A 17,482-nucleotide genomic window follows, 5' to 3' on the forward strand; every position below is an offset into this window, starting at 1 on the left:
GTTGGTAATAAGCTAACTGTTTCAGAATCTTTAATAGAGAATTTAAAGCATGGGTGTAGATAAACATTAATACAATATAACTCCTGTCTAAAAAATTTGGCAATGTTGCGTAACGGGATGTTTGCTATTATAAAATAAGCAGTAACAGACAAATTAAATGCTGAGCGACATAACCTAAAGCATAAATAAGAATACCAATTGTATGTTATTGATTATTACATGCATTGACACTAGTGACACATTAGCAATTCAACTAATATACTGTTTAAGTTTAGAGACTAAATAAGAAACTGTATTTATGTCGAAAACATTTATTATTAAACCCATCACTTTACAATTTAACCTATAAATAAATCAAAAAATACGTGAAGTATTCATATTATCTATAAAGTTACAAATATAAATAATCATTATCCGAAAAAAAACTCTTTTGCGTAAATAATCAATAAATCAACAAAATGATCAAAACCAAACAAAAATAACACAACTAAAAACTTTCAATGTATCAACATTGAGTAAGTTTTTATTTATTATTATATATTAATAAATAGATGGACAATTTCACTTCATAGAAGATATTTTAACTTCCAATACAAAACGATTACAAGATAAAATTTTCTATAAGTTGATTCCCCATTTCATTTATTCAGTCGTTATTCAATTTGGACAATATATCCAATTGTCAAATGTCAGGTGTGTGCGAATTGATCTTAATTTAACCGTACCTCGACACGTACTAGTCGACCCGGACGACTATATTACGATCGCGAACGCGACACCAACACCATCATCAACACCATCACCAACACCGACACCAAACCAACCACACTGCCCTCGAAGACGTAGGCGCGGCCGTGTACATTAATCAAACCGCTGCCACTAGTCACTTTGACGATTTCCAGCGGCCACAACCTAATATAATACGATTCACACACTTTGATAGAAGCCCGACGAGATAGTCCTCGTCCTGTAATCGTTTAACACCACTCACACTCAAATCACAAATCACACACCTACAATAACACTACACACAAATAGTCACACACTTACACTCACACATACTTACATAGATATATCAGCGCACTCGCCGGCGAGTGTGAAATCTCTTCAAACCTAGAGTCCACTGGACTAACAGATATATTAGATCGTTAGAGATCTTCTCTCCAACCAGCCTAGTGAGCAGGCGGTCCGAGGTTCGAGTCTCCTTCCGAGACGCCCCGCGCCTGTTAGCTACATTTTCGGCCTCCAAGGCCCCCGCCCGGCTTCGCTGTAAAAGCCTTCAGGGCTATCAGCACAGAGGAGGTTTTTAGTCGGTAGGGGGTGTTTACACCCGAGCCCGACATATGGGCCCCGTTTCGGGGTCTTCAATACGTAAATATATTTTACTCCTCTCGAAAAAAAAAAAGTCCACAGTAGTAATTATTAATATCGATCTGAACGGTAATACAAAAACTTCAAATCAGCATCGACGTAGAAAAAATATAAAAATGTAAGAACCTACATCGAAATAGGTGGGTAACTATTATGATTAGTTACCTACCCGCGCAAGAACCAATGGGTGAAAATAATACTTTGATCAGGATCGAAAAAATGTTGATTCTATTTCACCTTTGCGCTTTATACATATGATAAACTAACAATTAAAAAACAAGATAGGTAGACTCACAAACAACAACCCAATAATAAAACCTGATATATATTTTTAAGTGATCGATTTTTTAAGTTGCGGCCATGGGTCTTGGAGTAACTTAAATATTTATCAAGTAATTTGAATTTGCGTAATCTATTCTCATATACTCTCGGATCACCTAAGCCCTAGAATCTAGATTCTAGATCATCAATTTCTTCTCCAACTCCGACCAGAGCGGGTCAAGGGGCGCCGTCTTGAGCGCGGGTTCGCCACCGGACGGTCGCGGCGTGGGTTCGCCGTACACCACGTGCTCGGGCGCGATCATAGATGTCGCTCTCGGGTACAATCGGCGCGCCGACGACCCGAGCCGAACACTCTGCATCAATGCGACCGAGTTACGACGTTCTGTAATCAAATAGTGAAACACTTAAATGATGATTTGGACTCTTTTTTATTTTTATTTTCTTATGCCAATACGAGACAAGACGAGCAGGACGTTCAACTGATGGTAATTGATACACCCTACCCATTACAATGCAGTGCCGCTCAGGATTCTTGGAAATCCCAAAAACTCTGGGCGGCAGTTTGCGCTCGTCACCCTGAGGCATAAGATGTTCAGTTTAATTTGCCCAGTAATTTAAGTTGCGCCGTTGTGTTACCCATAATCTAGCCGGCATTCTGTGCAAACGAGCGTCCCACTGGTCTATGTGTTCGTGCAATGGTCATGAATTATTAATAATAAAGATTGAAGGGAGTTTCACATGGATAAATTACTAGCTTAATAATTTTCACTTGCTCATCCTGACAGGAAAAGATACTAATGTTTGTACTATCACTACTATTACTATTGATACGGATTACGGAGTACGGACGAAAAGAGAGAGAGAGAGAGTAACCGTTAAACACTGGTTCCCTGGTACGAGTATGTTGTGGTATGATACGTTCTTCTAGTACTTATTTCGTGTAATGTTTCATTCCGTGCCTGGTAGAGGCTAGCACGGTCATCGTTAAAAGGCATTTATATTCTCAAAATTGATTTTATTAGAATTCTCTTTGAAGTCATTTCTATTATACTAGATACCACTACAGCTTCGGAAACAAATGGCGCTCTGAGAGAGTAGAAGCGGCAAGAAACTCTCCCAGCATTCTTTTCTTGCGCTATTTTTAATATACAATATTGTACTGTTGATTTAATATTTGATGAACGACTTGATAGTTAACCATTCTATCATCATCATTCATCATTTCAGCCGGAAGACGTCCACTGCTGGACAAAGGCCTCAAAGACGATGACGGTCCTGCGCTGCCCTCATCCAACCTATTTCGGCGATCTTGACCAGATTCGTCGGTCCATCTTGTGGGGGGCCTACCAACACTACGTCTTCCGGTACGTGGTCGCCATTCGAGTACTTAACTGCCCCAACGGCCAGATATGTGCCCCGCCGAATGCCACTTCAGTTTCACAACCAACTGAACTATGTCGGTAACTTTGGTTCTCCTACGGTCTCTCCTTTGGTACAGCCTCAGACCAGAAAGATCTAAATATTACCCTTACTGTCTGGATGGAACTTTCCACCGCATCGTACTTCCCACCTGTGTGATGATCTTCCTTGCGCTATGATTGATCAATTTAGATTTTAGATACGGCATGGGTACTTTCAATAAAAGCGCCTTCAACTCTCAATAAGGTCGAGACCCTGCAGAGATTCCTCTACTGTCGGTATGGCGCAGTTTGGGCGGCGGTGGTCACAAACCATGAGATATCACAAGCCCTTGGTCCATTTTTTTTATGGAAGCGAACGGGTCACATTCTCTTACAACACCAGAGGAATCACAAGGGCGCTGCCAGTCTTTAAGGACGCTTTTTTTGAAGGTACCCATGTCGTATCGTCCCGGAAACACCTCGGTGCTCGACACTAACCTATGTGGCGGCACTATAGGCCGCTACTTAGACGCCGGTATTCTGTGCGAGGGTAGTTGTTAACGTGGACGAGTCTGGCCCTTTCCTTGCTGACGTCATAACGGCAGCGTGACTCTCTCACTTCTAAAAGCCCTCTTACGTCACTCTTGGGTCTGGGACACCCCTATTTTTTTACGCCCCGGGGATACCAGTGGGAGGTTCCTTTACACAGGTTGCCGGCTAGATTATGGGTACCACAACGGCGCCTATTTCTGCCGTGAAGCAGTAATGTGTTACCATTACTGTGTTTCGGTCTGAAGGGCGCCGTAGCTAGTGAAATTACTGGGCAAATGAGTCTTAACTTAACTTAATCCTGCATTGTAATGGGCAGATGAACGTCCTGCTCGTCTCGTACCTTATTTTCATTAAAAAAGCACAGGGCAATCTATTAAAGAAGCAGGTCATACCGTCGGCGCTGGTGAGCGGGCAGTATTTGATGGTATGCGCGTGGTCCCCGCTGGCGCCGCACTTCTGGCACGTGAGCGCGCGCAGCACTGGGCACTCCACGAGGCCCGCGACCCGCAGAGAATGCGAGCGGTAGTAGGAGGCGCGCTCACCATTGTTCTTGCAGAACCGGCACTCCTCCTGCTACCGTCATACCACCATCATATTCCGATCACCACACAGGACACTACATGTATATGTATGTATTCGGACAACAATTTCTCCATACATATGTATTCGGGACCTAGGAGGGTGCATTGCATATCAAAAATAAAAAAATAAATCAGAACTTTATTTATTTAGCATTTTAGTAAATAGAATTTTAAGGATTTCCCTTTTAAGTTCGTAGAACCTGTGTTAGGGAAGACCGCTCTTTCCAACGGATAAGAATGCTTACATATTTAACAAAAACATATAAACTAATCTTAATCATAAAATAAACAAACTATAAATGGTTTCAATATTGAAGGTAGTTTAATATTTGCGTGTCTCACACTAAACTTGTAAATAATAAACCTACATAAAAACACTTGTCATCGTCAAATGAATGTCATGAACTAAGGTAATTTGTAGTTTTACGAATATTTATTTAACAAGAAAACGTTCAAAGTACGATATTTAGTTTACAATCAAATTACAGCAAGCGAAATTAAATTATCTATTCATATAGACAATTAATTACCTAAATTAATATATACCACTAGTGTGAAAGTTAATTTAGTTCCGTTATTCTATAACCAAATTTCTATTGAACACTCACCTAGTATGTTATGTTTGCAACACCAAAATTTCTTACTGTACTTCTTACATATTAATAGGCACTTGTAGCTACAGCTAGAAACCAATGCACGCCCCTGTTTCCCCCGTGACCATCCTGATAATGCCTCCACGCAATCGTTCTTATCTTCATGAAATGGATTATATCCATTTCATCTATAGGGACTAGGGACGACCCAGTCATGTTGCTTTATCCAATATCTTTATTAGGTTCACAGGAAATCTAATAAATAAATCTTTTCCCAATTTTACGATATTATTAGATTTCAAGTTCGATATTCAGTTGAAAATCAAATATTTGTTTTCAGAATAGTATTTTAAATGACTTATTTATTGAACTTCTAAAAACACGTATATTATATTATGAATTCATATTGGATGAGGTGTGGCGCGAGTTGTCGCGAAAATTTAAGAATAGCGATTATCGCAATATAAACACAAAAGGTAGAAAAAGTCTTGCTGTTCCAACTTCTTCTTTTCATTCATGGAGAAATGTATACAGATATGTAATGAACTCCCACATCATGTTACTGAATTTCCGTTATACGAAGCATCATAGTAAGGAAACTTTAATGAACAAAGCGTATTATAAAGTTTAGGAATATATAGACGGTATAAATGTGTGGATCCTGTGAAATCTGTAAAGGGAGGATAAAACTTGTTGAGTTTCTTGCTGATTCTTCTCAGAACAAGGCCTCCTCCCCTCCTCTTGAACCGATGGCGTCAAAATTGACTTTCATAATACCTAAATCAATAAAGAAATTTTATCTCATTTCATTATGTACGGATGTCATGTATACCTTCCGACGTGGCTTGTAGTTGGAAGCTTGGGCCTGCGTGATGATGCGCAGGAGCTCGTGCAGCACAGAGCCGGGAGGAAACGAGTTGAGCAACAGCTGCTGCTGCTCGCTCTGCAGACTCTGTTCTCTCGGAGCTGGAGCATAGCCTACGGTTAACAAAACTGATTGATATGAACTGTAACCATAATTTTTTTTATGATTGTAAGGGACGAGACTAGCTGGACGTTCAGCTGATAGTAATTGATACGCTCTGCCCATTTACATTTCAGTGCCGCTCAGGATTATTATATTAGATGTTGTCTCATTTGCCCAGTAATTTCACTAGCTACGGTGCCCTTCAGACCGAAACACAATAATACTTACACACTGCTTCACGGCAGATATAGGCGCCGTTATGGTACCCATAATATAGCTGGCATCCTGTGCAAAGGAGCCTCCTACTAACTATATAATATTATTGATCTATATTCTATAAGTTTACTAGTAGCGGCGTAAATCAGTACTTATTAGTACTACTTTTGATAATATTATTCGTTTTATCTCTCTGTACTTCTGCTCTATGTATGTGCCCTGTGGTTCCCCGGGACATAAAAAGCATAGGGATATCCTAGGCCCAATGGTGACGTAAGAGGCGGAGTGCACAGAATATTGGCTAGATTATGGGTACCACAACGGTGCGCTTCTCTGCCATGAAGCATAACTGTGTTTCAGTGTGCAGGGCGCCGTAGCTTGTGAAATTACTGGGCAAATGAGACTTAACGTCTAATGTCTCAACGTCCTGCAGTGCAATTCTCTAAGCAACACGTCCTCCAGCTCGACGCTGCGGTAGCGGCGAGTGTCAATTTCATATTCACTAACTTGGCTCACGCAGCACTAGCGCAACGAAATTTACGGCTTTTTATGGAACTACTAAAGGTTGAATAGTTTGACAATTCTTCTATGACAATCAGTATTCGCTAAGCAAAAAACGCCTAGACTTCGACGACCGCCTCGCTCACAGCCTCGATTTGAGTAGTCAAAATTAAAAGCTGCTATTTTGTAGGCGATTCGCTGCTCTATTCCTATAATGTACAGCATAGCCCCCCCCCCCCCCCCCGCTTTCGCTGGAAACGCTTTTTTTTAACCGGAAGTGGATTTTGATGTGAGTCCGACACATTACAGATCCTGGAAATGTATTTTTACAAAGAAACAAAAACAATTCACAACAGTAGGTCAACTCTGGTTGTAATTACGGATTCGCAATCTCTTTGGAATATATTATAAGACTAGCTGACCCGGCAAACGTTGTTTTGCCATATAAAGTATTTTCACGCGATAGTTTTATAAGTAATAAAATATTGCCTATATTATAGCATGTACATCATTTTGTTCTATTGTCAATAGTTTTTGCAGCGCACGCAAAAATAGGTTTTCGATTTTACACCTTGTGTTACAAAATAGCAATTTTATTACGGATCCCTAATTTTGAAAAAAAAAAACATAGCCTTCCTCGATAAATGGACTACCCAACACTGAAAGAATCATTCAAATCGGACCGGTAGTACCAGAGATTAGCGCGTTCAAACAAACAAACAAACAAACACTGCAGCTTTATAATATTAGTATAGATGCGGTACTTACCAGAAGTCGCTTGCAGCAATAGCTCAGCAGTGCGTACTTCAGCACTGTCTGGGGTGCGGACAGGCCATGGCGTCTGAGGCATGTAGGTGCCGGGTGTGCCCATACCAGGTATATCTAGGACATACATCGTGTTTAATAATAACAACGATCCACAAAACTGATAGATATAATTTGAAATCTACTACTACCCACATCTTAGACCAGTCCTACCATCCTTTGTACAGGATGCCGGCTAGATTATGGGTACAAGCGGCGCCTATTTCTGCCGTGAAACAGTAATGTGTAGGGTGCCGTAGCTTGTGAAATTACTGGGCAAATGAGCCTAAACATCTTATGTCTCAAGGTGACGAACTGTAGTGCCGTTCAGAATCATTGAGGTTTTTCAAGAATCCTGAGCGGTACTGCATTGTAATGGGTAGGGCGTATCAACTACCTTCAACTGAACGTCCTGCTCGTCTCATCCAATATTTTCATAAAGAAATAACTGATAATATTCCGTACTAGCACAAACTATACTTCTAAATTAGATACTATGATGATCTACATTATAGCTATAACTATTCTATCGATTATTTTTATTATTTGTAATTTTCTAATTATTTGTAGATTTCTCCGATAATATATACTGTTAATAAAACTTACAGAAAGCACCGCCGTGACTTTTCCCGTGTTGTTTAGATACTTTAATTATTACCTGATCAAGTGATCACTTTCAAAACAGTCTATGCTCGTTTAGGTTCGAGATTTTATAGAGTACTTATACATCATACCGTAGGTGGATCAAGAAGTAGATAATCAAAATTATTTCGTATAAAAACCGTGTTTTTAATTAATGTCAAAATTAGGAAATTGATTGGAAAATACAATCTGACCTCTGAATCGGATTTTATTGATTATTTCATCGGTTTTATGTGCGGAACCCTTCTTGTTTTCTAAATAAATCTGAATATGTTTCTCCACATAACGTAAGGTATCTGTCAGTGAAATTCCTGACAAAATAGGTCCAGCCCACAAGTTTAACAACATATTTTGCATTCAGTGAAAATAATATTACAAATACCAACACAAAAAATAAACACTTTAATTTGGAATCCCAACCGATCCGATATGTTTATTTTTTATTAACACACTCTTACACAAATTATCTTGCCCCAAACTAGGCATAGCCTGTACTATGGATACAAGACAACGATATCTATCTATATATATAAAATGAATTGCTGTTAATTAGTCTCGCTAAAACTCGAGAACGGCTGGACCGATTTGGCCAATTTAGGTCTTGAATTATTTGTGGAAGTCCAGGGAAGGTTTAAAAGGTGAATAAATAGGAAAATGCTGCAAAATTAAATAAAAACAACAAATTTGTTTTTCCTTTGATGTGTCTATACATAATTTCTATGAGAGAATTTATTGACGCACGGTTTGACAGTTCTGCTGTCAAACAATTTCATTACGACAGCAGGGTGCATATTTTACGAAGTAATTTTTGATGTTATCATATATTATTGACAAATTCATATTAAAACATTATTTTATTTATTATATACAGAACAACGTCTGTCGGATCAGCTAGTATTTAATACAATATACTTCCTTAAACATACATAAATACATACAAACATCCATGACTCTGTACATACATAGTCATTATATAAATGATTGCACCTACCGGGATTGGAACTGCGATGTTGGAGGTTCGGGTATTCAAATGATTATAGTCTGACTACGATAATAAGCTCCTTTATTAGACTATGCGAATACTTATATACTAGTTGGAGAGATGAGTGTGTGTATAGGTGTATAAAGGTGTTACACACACTACACCTGCCCCCTAAAAAGAAAAAATATATACATAATACATATATTTTTTATATATAAATATGTTCAATTTATATGATCAACACGTTAGATATAAAAATAAGGAAAATACTTCGACATAGTTACTGAAATAATTCAAATAGCTGTTAAAACGTACACTAATTTACAAGTAATTTTCAGTTAATGACAAAAAACGAATTCAATTATTTAAAGTTACAATTCCAGATGGGTACTTGTTAAAACTATTACATTTTTCATTACCAAAACTTGTTAAAGAAAACTTACCCGGGACCTCTAGCTCAGTAGGCAGGGTCACTAACCACTGGGCTATAGGGGTCGTCGAAATATGTACAGTTGAGTTCCATCCCAAATAGGAAAACGTTTGGCTATTCTACCATGGATCAAGATAAAGTTGTACCTTCTCCAGCAGTGGCTTGCAGCAGCAGGTCAGCCGATCCTGGAGAACGATACGAAGCTGCAGGGCTGCGGTCAGGGACCGGCCACGACGACTGGCGCAGGTAGTTGCTGGGTGCACCCAGCCCAGATACATCTAGGATATACAGTTATACTATTGTTAATCACTAATAAATTAAGTTTTGTTCAAAAAAATTATTTATTCCTCGTGCTATTCTACGTCTTTAGAAAGAACAATTTTGTAAAAATCTTGCAAAGATGGCTTTGACAATTATTGCTCACTGAGTTTCGGTTCCGATGCCGCAACTCGTTTAGTCCACTGCGAGCAAACGAAAAGATCAGTGCACTGTATTGTAAGCCGTGAACGTTCTTTGCAACAAACTAACACCGATTTTGTTTAAAATGACCAATAAAACATTATCAATATTATTACATCTGCGTTTGCCAGGCTTATTAACCATGCCTGATCCCCTCTCTGCCCGCCGTAGAATACATAGAAGTCTTTGGTCGGCGAAGCAATATTGTAAAATTGAATACCAAGACCAATGAAGAAGCCCCTAACGCTAGCTAACAGGGCACGTACCTACAATTTAGTCATTCTTCTTGGATTGAATTAATTCAAATCACAATTTTTCTTGAATTCAGTAATGTTCTTTCTAGCATACATTATATACCTACATGTGTAATGACGCATGCAAAAAAATAATAAGCCCGTATTACCTGCATATCTTTCTGTTGGTTTGGTGTTCCCCATGTATAATGATGCAGTTCCTTCTTCAGGGTTAGGTTGCAGTAATAGTTCTGCGGCAACTCGGGTGATAGCATCAGAAATGGGGAGCGCTAATCCAGGCGTGCTATCGGGGGCCGGCCACGACTTCTGTCTCAAATAGTTGGGTGGTGGACCCATGCCGGGAAAAGCTAGAGAAACGAATAAACTTACATTTTGTTATGTGAACAATTAACGGGCGAAAACAAGAGGATCTCTTTACAATTGATGCTAGGCTAGTTATGTATCAACCATTCTCACTCTATTTCTGTCTCTCTCTAGTGACTCATGACTAAGGATCCTGGTCATCAACAAGTGCTCCAAACTTAGAGTTAACTATTTGTTTTCATCAGCTTCTGTCCAACGCGGCTCAGACGGCGGCGCTAAACCTCGAGGGCCTGGAGTCTTTTATTTTGTCGGTCCATCTGGTAGGACATCGGTCTCGGGCTCACTTGCAATTTGTGTTCCCAACTACGATCAATGTCTCCAGGCTCTCATTACCCCTTTGGATTATGTGGCCAAAATACGAAAGAATTCGTCGGTGGAATTAAACCATTAGGAAATGAAATACACTGGCTTGACGAGAGTGGTGGTGTGTATAGTGACTGGCTCTCAAGCGAGGTTCGTACGAACACTCAGAAAATTATGAATAAAAAAAATATTATGTTCTATGGGTAACTTTTTTTTAAATCAAATATTTACAAAGATGAAGCATCAATACAAACTTTTGAATCAAACACTTTTTCCAGTCCGGTTTGATTCCTCTGTTATTGCCTTCTTAAACGCTAATAGCGCACCTTCCGGCGATAAAAACTTATAATTTATAATGTTTTTAAAATAAATTTTAACTGACCAGTGTAGCCATACATAAAATATTTTTAGTTAGAAACCACTCGTCAAGCACTACATACCTGAATGTTTGATAGGGTCAGCTTCAGGTACGTACGGGGAGTCTAATCCGTTGAGCTGAAACTCCAGCATTACTGCATCGAGGCAACTGCTACCCCCTGCACCTGCAGAGGGAGGTTTGAGTTTGATGGTCAATTTACGTTAAAATCTTACAAACGGCCTGGTTGATAGTATTTTTTGTTACGATTACTAATTCCATTGTATTTGTTTGATGCGATTACTAATTCGATTGTATTTGTTTGATGCGATTACTAATTATAACAGTAATCACGACCAGCATGTTCACGAAGCATCCTTACACAAACAATGAATTCAAGCTCTAAAGGTTGATGCATCCAATATATTTATTTATTTAAAACATCACAAAATCCACAGAACATAAATTAGGTTATAATAATACTATTTTGTATGACTTACATCTAATAACGGATTTACAATGGGCGCCTCCCACTGGTAGATACATAATTACCGTCATCCACCAACAGTGAGTTCTCTTCTCGTCTTTAGACGGTTAACATAAAAATGGTTTTTATTTATTTTCTTATTATAGACTCAGGTATACTTAAGCGTTGGTACCTTCTACAAAGCTTGTAGACCTCCGCCTCAGGGAGAAGTCATCTTGCTGCCAAGCGCTCCATGAAGATTTCTTGATGGACGGCAGAAACTGGAAAATGGCACTCAATTGTAGGTAATGTATATTTATCTGAGAAAAAATAGTCATAGATAATACCTAGGTACTAAACATAAGTATTGTAGAATATATTTTTTTGAATTAGGTTATTTTGTGGGTAGCCATAATTATGCAAATGTTGTAAGTTTTCTTGAGTGAAAACTCCGTTATGCGTTATACGTCTTTAATCAAATCAGCGCGTTTTGGCCTCTACACGAGGCATCCTCGGGAGATGTTGACTCCCCAAATTATTTTCAAGATATTTCAAGAATATCTTAACAAACTTCAGTGTTACCGATGAGTGTCTATGTTAAATATGTGTGTGTTGTTACATACTTATTTTTGACTGAATCATTTTACAAAAATATATATTAGCGAAAGGGTTTTAGCAATGCGGGAAAAAGAAGCAACAAATGTGAAAACAAGAATACTCAATACTCAGGTTAGGGATTGGTCTCCGCTGCACTCCAACTAGATACCGCAGGCGTAGTCGCAAAGTGCGGCAACTAATACTACGCCCAAGTGGGCGTACCTACCAACTCAAACAATGTTGACGTGCTACATGTTCTGTCAAACTTTGCTAACAATTGAAACTAAAATTCCGGGTTGCGTTATTTTGTAAAAATAATACTACAATAAATAAAAAATACACTGGGATCACACATGATCAGTAATTATTTTGTATTTTATTAATTTCAATGTAAAATAACACGAAGCGTATGTTACAACATTTGAAAGATGCCATTGAGTGTCAAGATGCATTTACGAGAAAAAAATAAGGACTCCGTGTCACCTTACATAACAGTGAAGCACCAAAACAAGCCGGTAAACGTGTAAACTGTAAATACATAGCCCCCACGCACACACTTACATTAATACAAGCCGATCGGCCGCCATTATGAGATTTGCCATAGTCTGTGACAGATCAGTTTGCGTCGCAATAAAATATTTCAAAAATGTCGTCGTGCGTTGTGAAAAAGTGTAAAAACAATAATGTAAAATTATTTATGGATATAATATGATTATTTAAGGGAGAAAAAATTGTGTAACTGGTATACCCCTGTAACCGCATACACACTAGCATAAAGGTGCTTCACTGGCTAATATCACGGCGCGGAGTCCTTCTTTTTTACTAGTCCGTGATTTTGAATATGACATTGAACCATGGCATACTATTAAACATAAACAAATGCCTTGCCTGAACGAATCGATGACCATCAAACATATAAGCGTAGGTAACCTATAGCTAGGTAGGTACTTAAATTATAATAACACTCTCGTGTGAAATCGAATATCTTGTTCGTAAACAAGTGATTTAAGCCATGATAAATTATTGTTTAGATATTACATTTTATTATGAGTGCACTTTCAAACAAGAACATTAAAACGGTTACAAGACCAATTACATTGCTATTGCTAGACCCTATTATGCGAGGACTCACAAAGTTGGAGCAGCAACTGCACTAACACCTTAAGTCTGTTAGTAAAAACCAGTGGGAGGCTCCTTGGACAGGATACCGGCTAGATTATGGGTACCACAACGGTGCCTATTTCTGCCGTGAAGCAGTAATGTGTAAGCATTACTGTGTTTCGTTCTGAAGGGCGCCGTAGCTAGTGAAATTACTGGGCAAATGAGACTTAACATTCTGATTCAAGCTGAAGAGCGCAGTTGTAGTGCCGCTCAGAATTATTGGGTATTTCAAGAATCATCAGCGGCACTGCATTGTACTGGGCAGGGCGTATCCATTACCATGAGCTGAACGTCCTGCTCGTCTCGTCCCTTAATATCATAAAAAAAACCTACTACTTCTACGAGGCAATACAATTTCAAGACTCGCGGCAGTGCGTGCTACCGTGCGACATTATTTATAATAATTAAAAATAAATCAAAATACGAACAACGCCTATCACAACTAGCCATAGTTGCCTTTTTTTACTTGTTACAATTTACTTCAGAGGGCGCACATAGCTAGAAAAAATTCTGATTTCACCCGCGCGCTTCACACCATCCCGCATTCATACAACGGATCGAAAACGTCACCGCGGGCCGCATCGTGCTTTGTAAGAAAAAGAAGACGCAAAAAAGTCAGATAAAACTTGGCTAAGTGCGAGTCGGATTATCCGTCTGTACTTTAGTTACAGTAAATTCACCATGAAAACAAATATTGGCGGAATTAACACTAAAGAAAACTTTAATCATTTGTATAATTATGGATTTCCGCAAAGTAACGCCTAATTCAATAAATTAACAGTATAATAAATAAAGCTATTATTATACTGTTAATTTTATTTTTGGGTAGGTAATAAATAGTTAACCTCAAATCTTTAATTACAACAGTACGTTTTCTTAACATTCTTTACTTGTAATAAAATTTGAGACTTACATATAATGTTATACCTATATTTAAAAGAATAAACCATTTGTGGATTATTATCGACTGTAAAAATCAAATCTAAGATCGACAAAATACCTTTATACGCCTTCTTAAGCTACAGTTTCGTTGGCGGCATTTAACTTTTTTAATTCTTAACTTATTATATATAATACTTACGAGTTAAATTAATTAGTTCTGTGCATGCTGTGTTTATTTGTAAGTAATCACTACATTTAGTTCCTAGTTTTAAGTTTTACTTTTTATATTTGTGTGTATTATTGTAAGTGATTGTAAATAAACCTAATAAATAAATTACCACTTATATCGCTTATATTATTTATACGTATAAATTATCTAAGCGCAAACCCAATTATTTTCTATTAGCCATAAAAAACTGTTCGTCCGCAAGCTAAATTATCTCAAAAGAGCAATAGCGAGGTAGGTATACTAAAGTTGACATTTTGACAGTCTGCTCCTGCCGCTATAACTAATTAAATAAATACGCCAACTTAGATTAAGGATTGGTCTCCGCTGCGCTCCAACTAGACAACGCACTACCTAAGAACAATACAACTTTTGTATTACAGCAACTATAGAAGCTTGTTTGCGTTTGATCTTGACACTCAATTGCATCTTTAAAATTTTGTAACATACGCTTCGTGTTATTTTACATTGAAATGAATAAAATAATAAATACTTACTGTTGTTGATGATATGTGATCCCAGTGTATTTCTTATTTCTTGTAGTATTATTTTTATTATGTAACCCGGCATTTAAGTTGCAATTATTATCAAAATTTTACAGAATATGTGGCACGTCAACGTCACACATTGTTCGAGACTGGCTCGAGTACGCCCACTTGGGCGTAGTATTAGTTACCGCACTTTGCGACTACGCCGGCGGTATCTTTTTTTTATGGAATAGGAGGACAAACGAGCGTACGGGTCACCTGTTGTTAAGTGATTACCGCCGCCCACAATCTCTTGCAACACCAGAGGAAGCACAGGAGCGTTGCCGGCCTTTAAGGAAGGTGTACGCGCTTTTTTTGAAGGTACCCATGTCGTATCGTCCCTGAAACACCGCACAAGGAAGCTCATTCCACAACTTTGTAGTACGTGGAAGAAAGCTCCTTGAAAACCGCACTGTGGAGGACCGCCACACATCCAGATGGTGAGGATGATATCCTAACTTGTGGCGTGTCGTGCGAAGGTGGAATTCGGCGGCAGGAATCAGGTTAAACAGCTCTTCGGAACACTCCCCGTGATAAATGCGGTAGAAGACACACAATGAAGCGACAATATCTAGTTGTAGCACAGCGGAGACCAATTCGTAATCTGAATGCGCAAAATTCTCAGACAAAATTCAAATTAAAAAAAGCTTATAAGTATAGAAATGTATTTAAAATGTATCTACGTAGGTACGAAACCCTTCGCGAGCACGTCTCACTCGCACTTGACCGGGTATATAGTTATTGTATAGTATTATTGGTATTAGTACCGAAAAGGATAACTTCATAGAGGACTCTATAAGACATTAACCGAAAATTGGTATATGATGATGAAGTATATGAATGTGAAAACAAAATTTTGAAATGAAAAAATCTATAAAAAAAGCAAGCACTCCGGGAGTGCCGACAGAAGTGAAAACTTGAACATTGACGTTGTGCATTTTTAAATATTTTGTAATGGTTATGGAATAATTTCGAACGTATTGCTTTATTTATTCGTATAATACTTGCTAGCAATTCATTTATTGCGCTATCATATCCTAAATTGACAATTTATATAATACTAGTGGACCCGACAGACGTTGTCCTGTACACACGTCTTAAATTTGAAAAATCAGTCCAGCCGTTAGGAGGTAGTTCAATTATGAATCTAAACCATCCTCGAATCCCCTTGAACTCACACAAATATTTCATTAGGATCGGTCCAGCCGTCTAGGAGGAGTTCAGTGACATACACACGCACACAAGAAATATATTATATATATACTAGCTGACCCGACAGACTTTGTTCTGTATATAATAAATAAAATAATGTTTTATATAAATTTGTCATGTTATCATAACATCAAAAATTACTTCGTAAAATATCCACCCTGCTGTCGTATTGAAATTGTTTCACAGCAGAACTGCAAAACGTGCGTAAATAAATTCTCTCATAGAAATTATGTATGGACACATCAAAGGAAAAACAAATTTGTTGTTTTTATTTAATTTAGCAGAATTTTCCTATTTATTCACCTTTTAAACCTTCTCTGGACTTCCACAAATAATTCAAGACCTAAATTTGCCAAATCGGTCCAGCCGTTCTCGAGTTTTAGTGAGACTAACGAACAGCAATTCATTTTTGAATATATAGATAAAGATAGAAAAGTTTACACTTCAGAACTGGGTAAGTATTACAATTATTTTACATTAAAAAGTTTATCTCTCAGAAAAATCAACGTTCATGCATAATTTCAACGACTGTCTTACGAATTTTCGATAAGGCCACGTGTCCTGACGTGAGTTTAACATTTTATACTCATCCCAAGGAAAGTGTTCAACGCCTCTAAAGATGTTTACACTTCAAAAATTTTAAGAAATCATAAACCAAAATTCACCATTATACTGCGGTGGACTAGCTATTTGAAACGAAATTATTATTTTTACCTTAAGTAGGTATCTTCTTAAATTACTGATTAACATATCCCTCTTACATTCTGTGGACAGCGACAAAAATTATTATACTTTTAAATTCAAACATTAATTGCTAACTTTGTTAAAAAAAATATCAGTTTATTTACTCGCAACTCGCAATCAATAATACCTATTCTTTAAATACCCTCATTATATTATAAACTAAAACTACGTATATTATGTACAGTTTACATCTACATCGAACGACAATTCAAAAATGCTTTTAAAAACAAACTTTTCACTAACTATTATTACATTCCTTAATAATTTATTTATTCCTAATAAAAAGGTCAGTAAATAAAAAAAACTTACAGAATCTGATGATCCAGTGCTGTAATCGTTCGTATACGTTTGTGTCTGAAGCATTTTGATGTTACCAATAATATATAATTGTTTCTGTAGAGTGTTAGACTCTTTGTGTCAATTCTCGAACGGTCCGCTTAGAATACAAAACAAAAGACGAATGAATTGATATTATTTTAAAAAGCTGTCGTTGCGTTGCCCGTTGGCACATAAGCAAAATGGCGACGGAATTGTTTTAAATTAGGCTGGAAACAATTGTGACCAAGTAAATCTAATATTAAATTGTAAAAATATAATTTTATAAGATTTCGC

At 37.7% G+C, this 17,482-nt stretch overlaps 1 protein-coding gene across 1 annotated transcript; it reads right to left on the minus strand.

Moving 5' to 3' along the window:
- Positions 1-459: 459 nt before the first annotated feature.
- On the minus strand, positions 460-17,245 carry LOC126979440 (uncharacterized). Its single transcript, XM_050828746.1, has 9 exons — positions 17,180-17,245; positions 11,715-11,802; positions 11,141-11,242; positions 10,184-10,381; positions 9,468-9,599; positions 7,232-7,345; positions 5,612-5,757; positions 3,998-4,178; positions 460-2,035 (listed from the first exon to the last, which is right to left on the minus strand). The coding sequence occupies exons 1-9, from the start codon at positions 17,231-17,233 to the stop codon at positions 1,830-1,832; spliced, it is 1,221 nt and encodes a 406-aa protein (XP_050684703.1). The 5' UTR covers positions 17,234-17,245; the 3' UTR covers positions 460-1,829.
- Positions 17,246-17,482: the final 237 nt, after the last annotated feature.

This window comes from Leptidea sinapis, chromosome 3 (genome assembly GCF_905404315.1).
Source record: "Leptidea sinapis chromosome 3, ilLepSina1.1, whole genome shotgun sequence".
Taxonomy (NCBI): domain Eukaryota; kingdom Metazoa; phylum Arthropoda; class Insecta; order Lepidoptera; family Pieridae; genus Leptidea; species Leptidea sinapis.

Excerpts from the sequence above, each read along its gene's own strand:
- LOC126979440 (XM_050828746.1), bottom strand. The coding sequence starts at position 17,233 with ATGCTTCAGACACAAACGTATACGAACGATTACAGCACTGGATCATCA. Across the intron at positions 10,382-11,140 it reads TGACCCTATCAAACATTCAG|CTTTTCCCGGCATGGGTCCA; the intron begins GTATGTAGTGCT and ends TCGTTTCTCTAG. Across the intron at positions 7,346-9,467 it reads GCAAGCCACTGCTGGAGAAG|ATATACCTGGTATGGGCACA; the intron begins GTACAACTTTAT and ends TGTATGTCCTAG.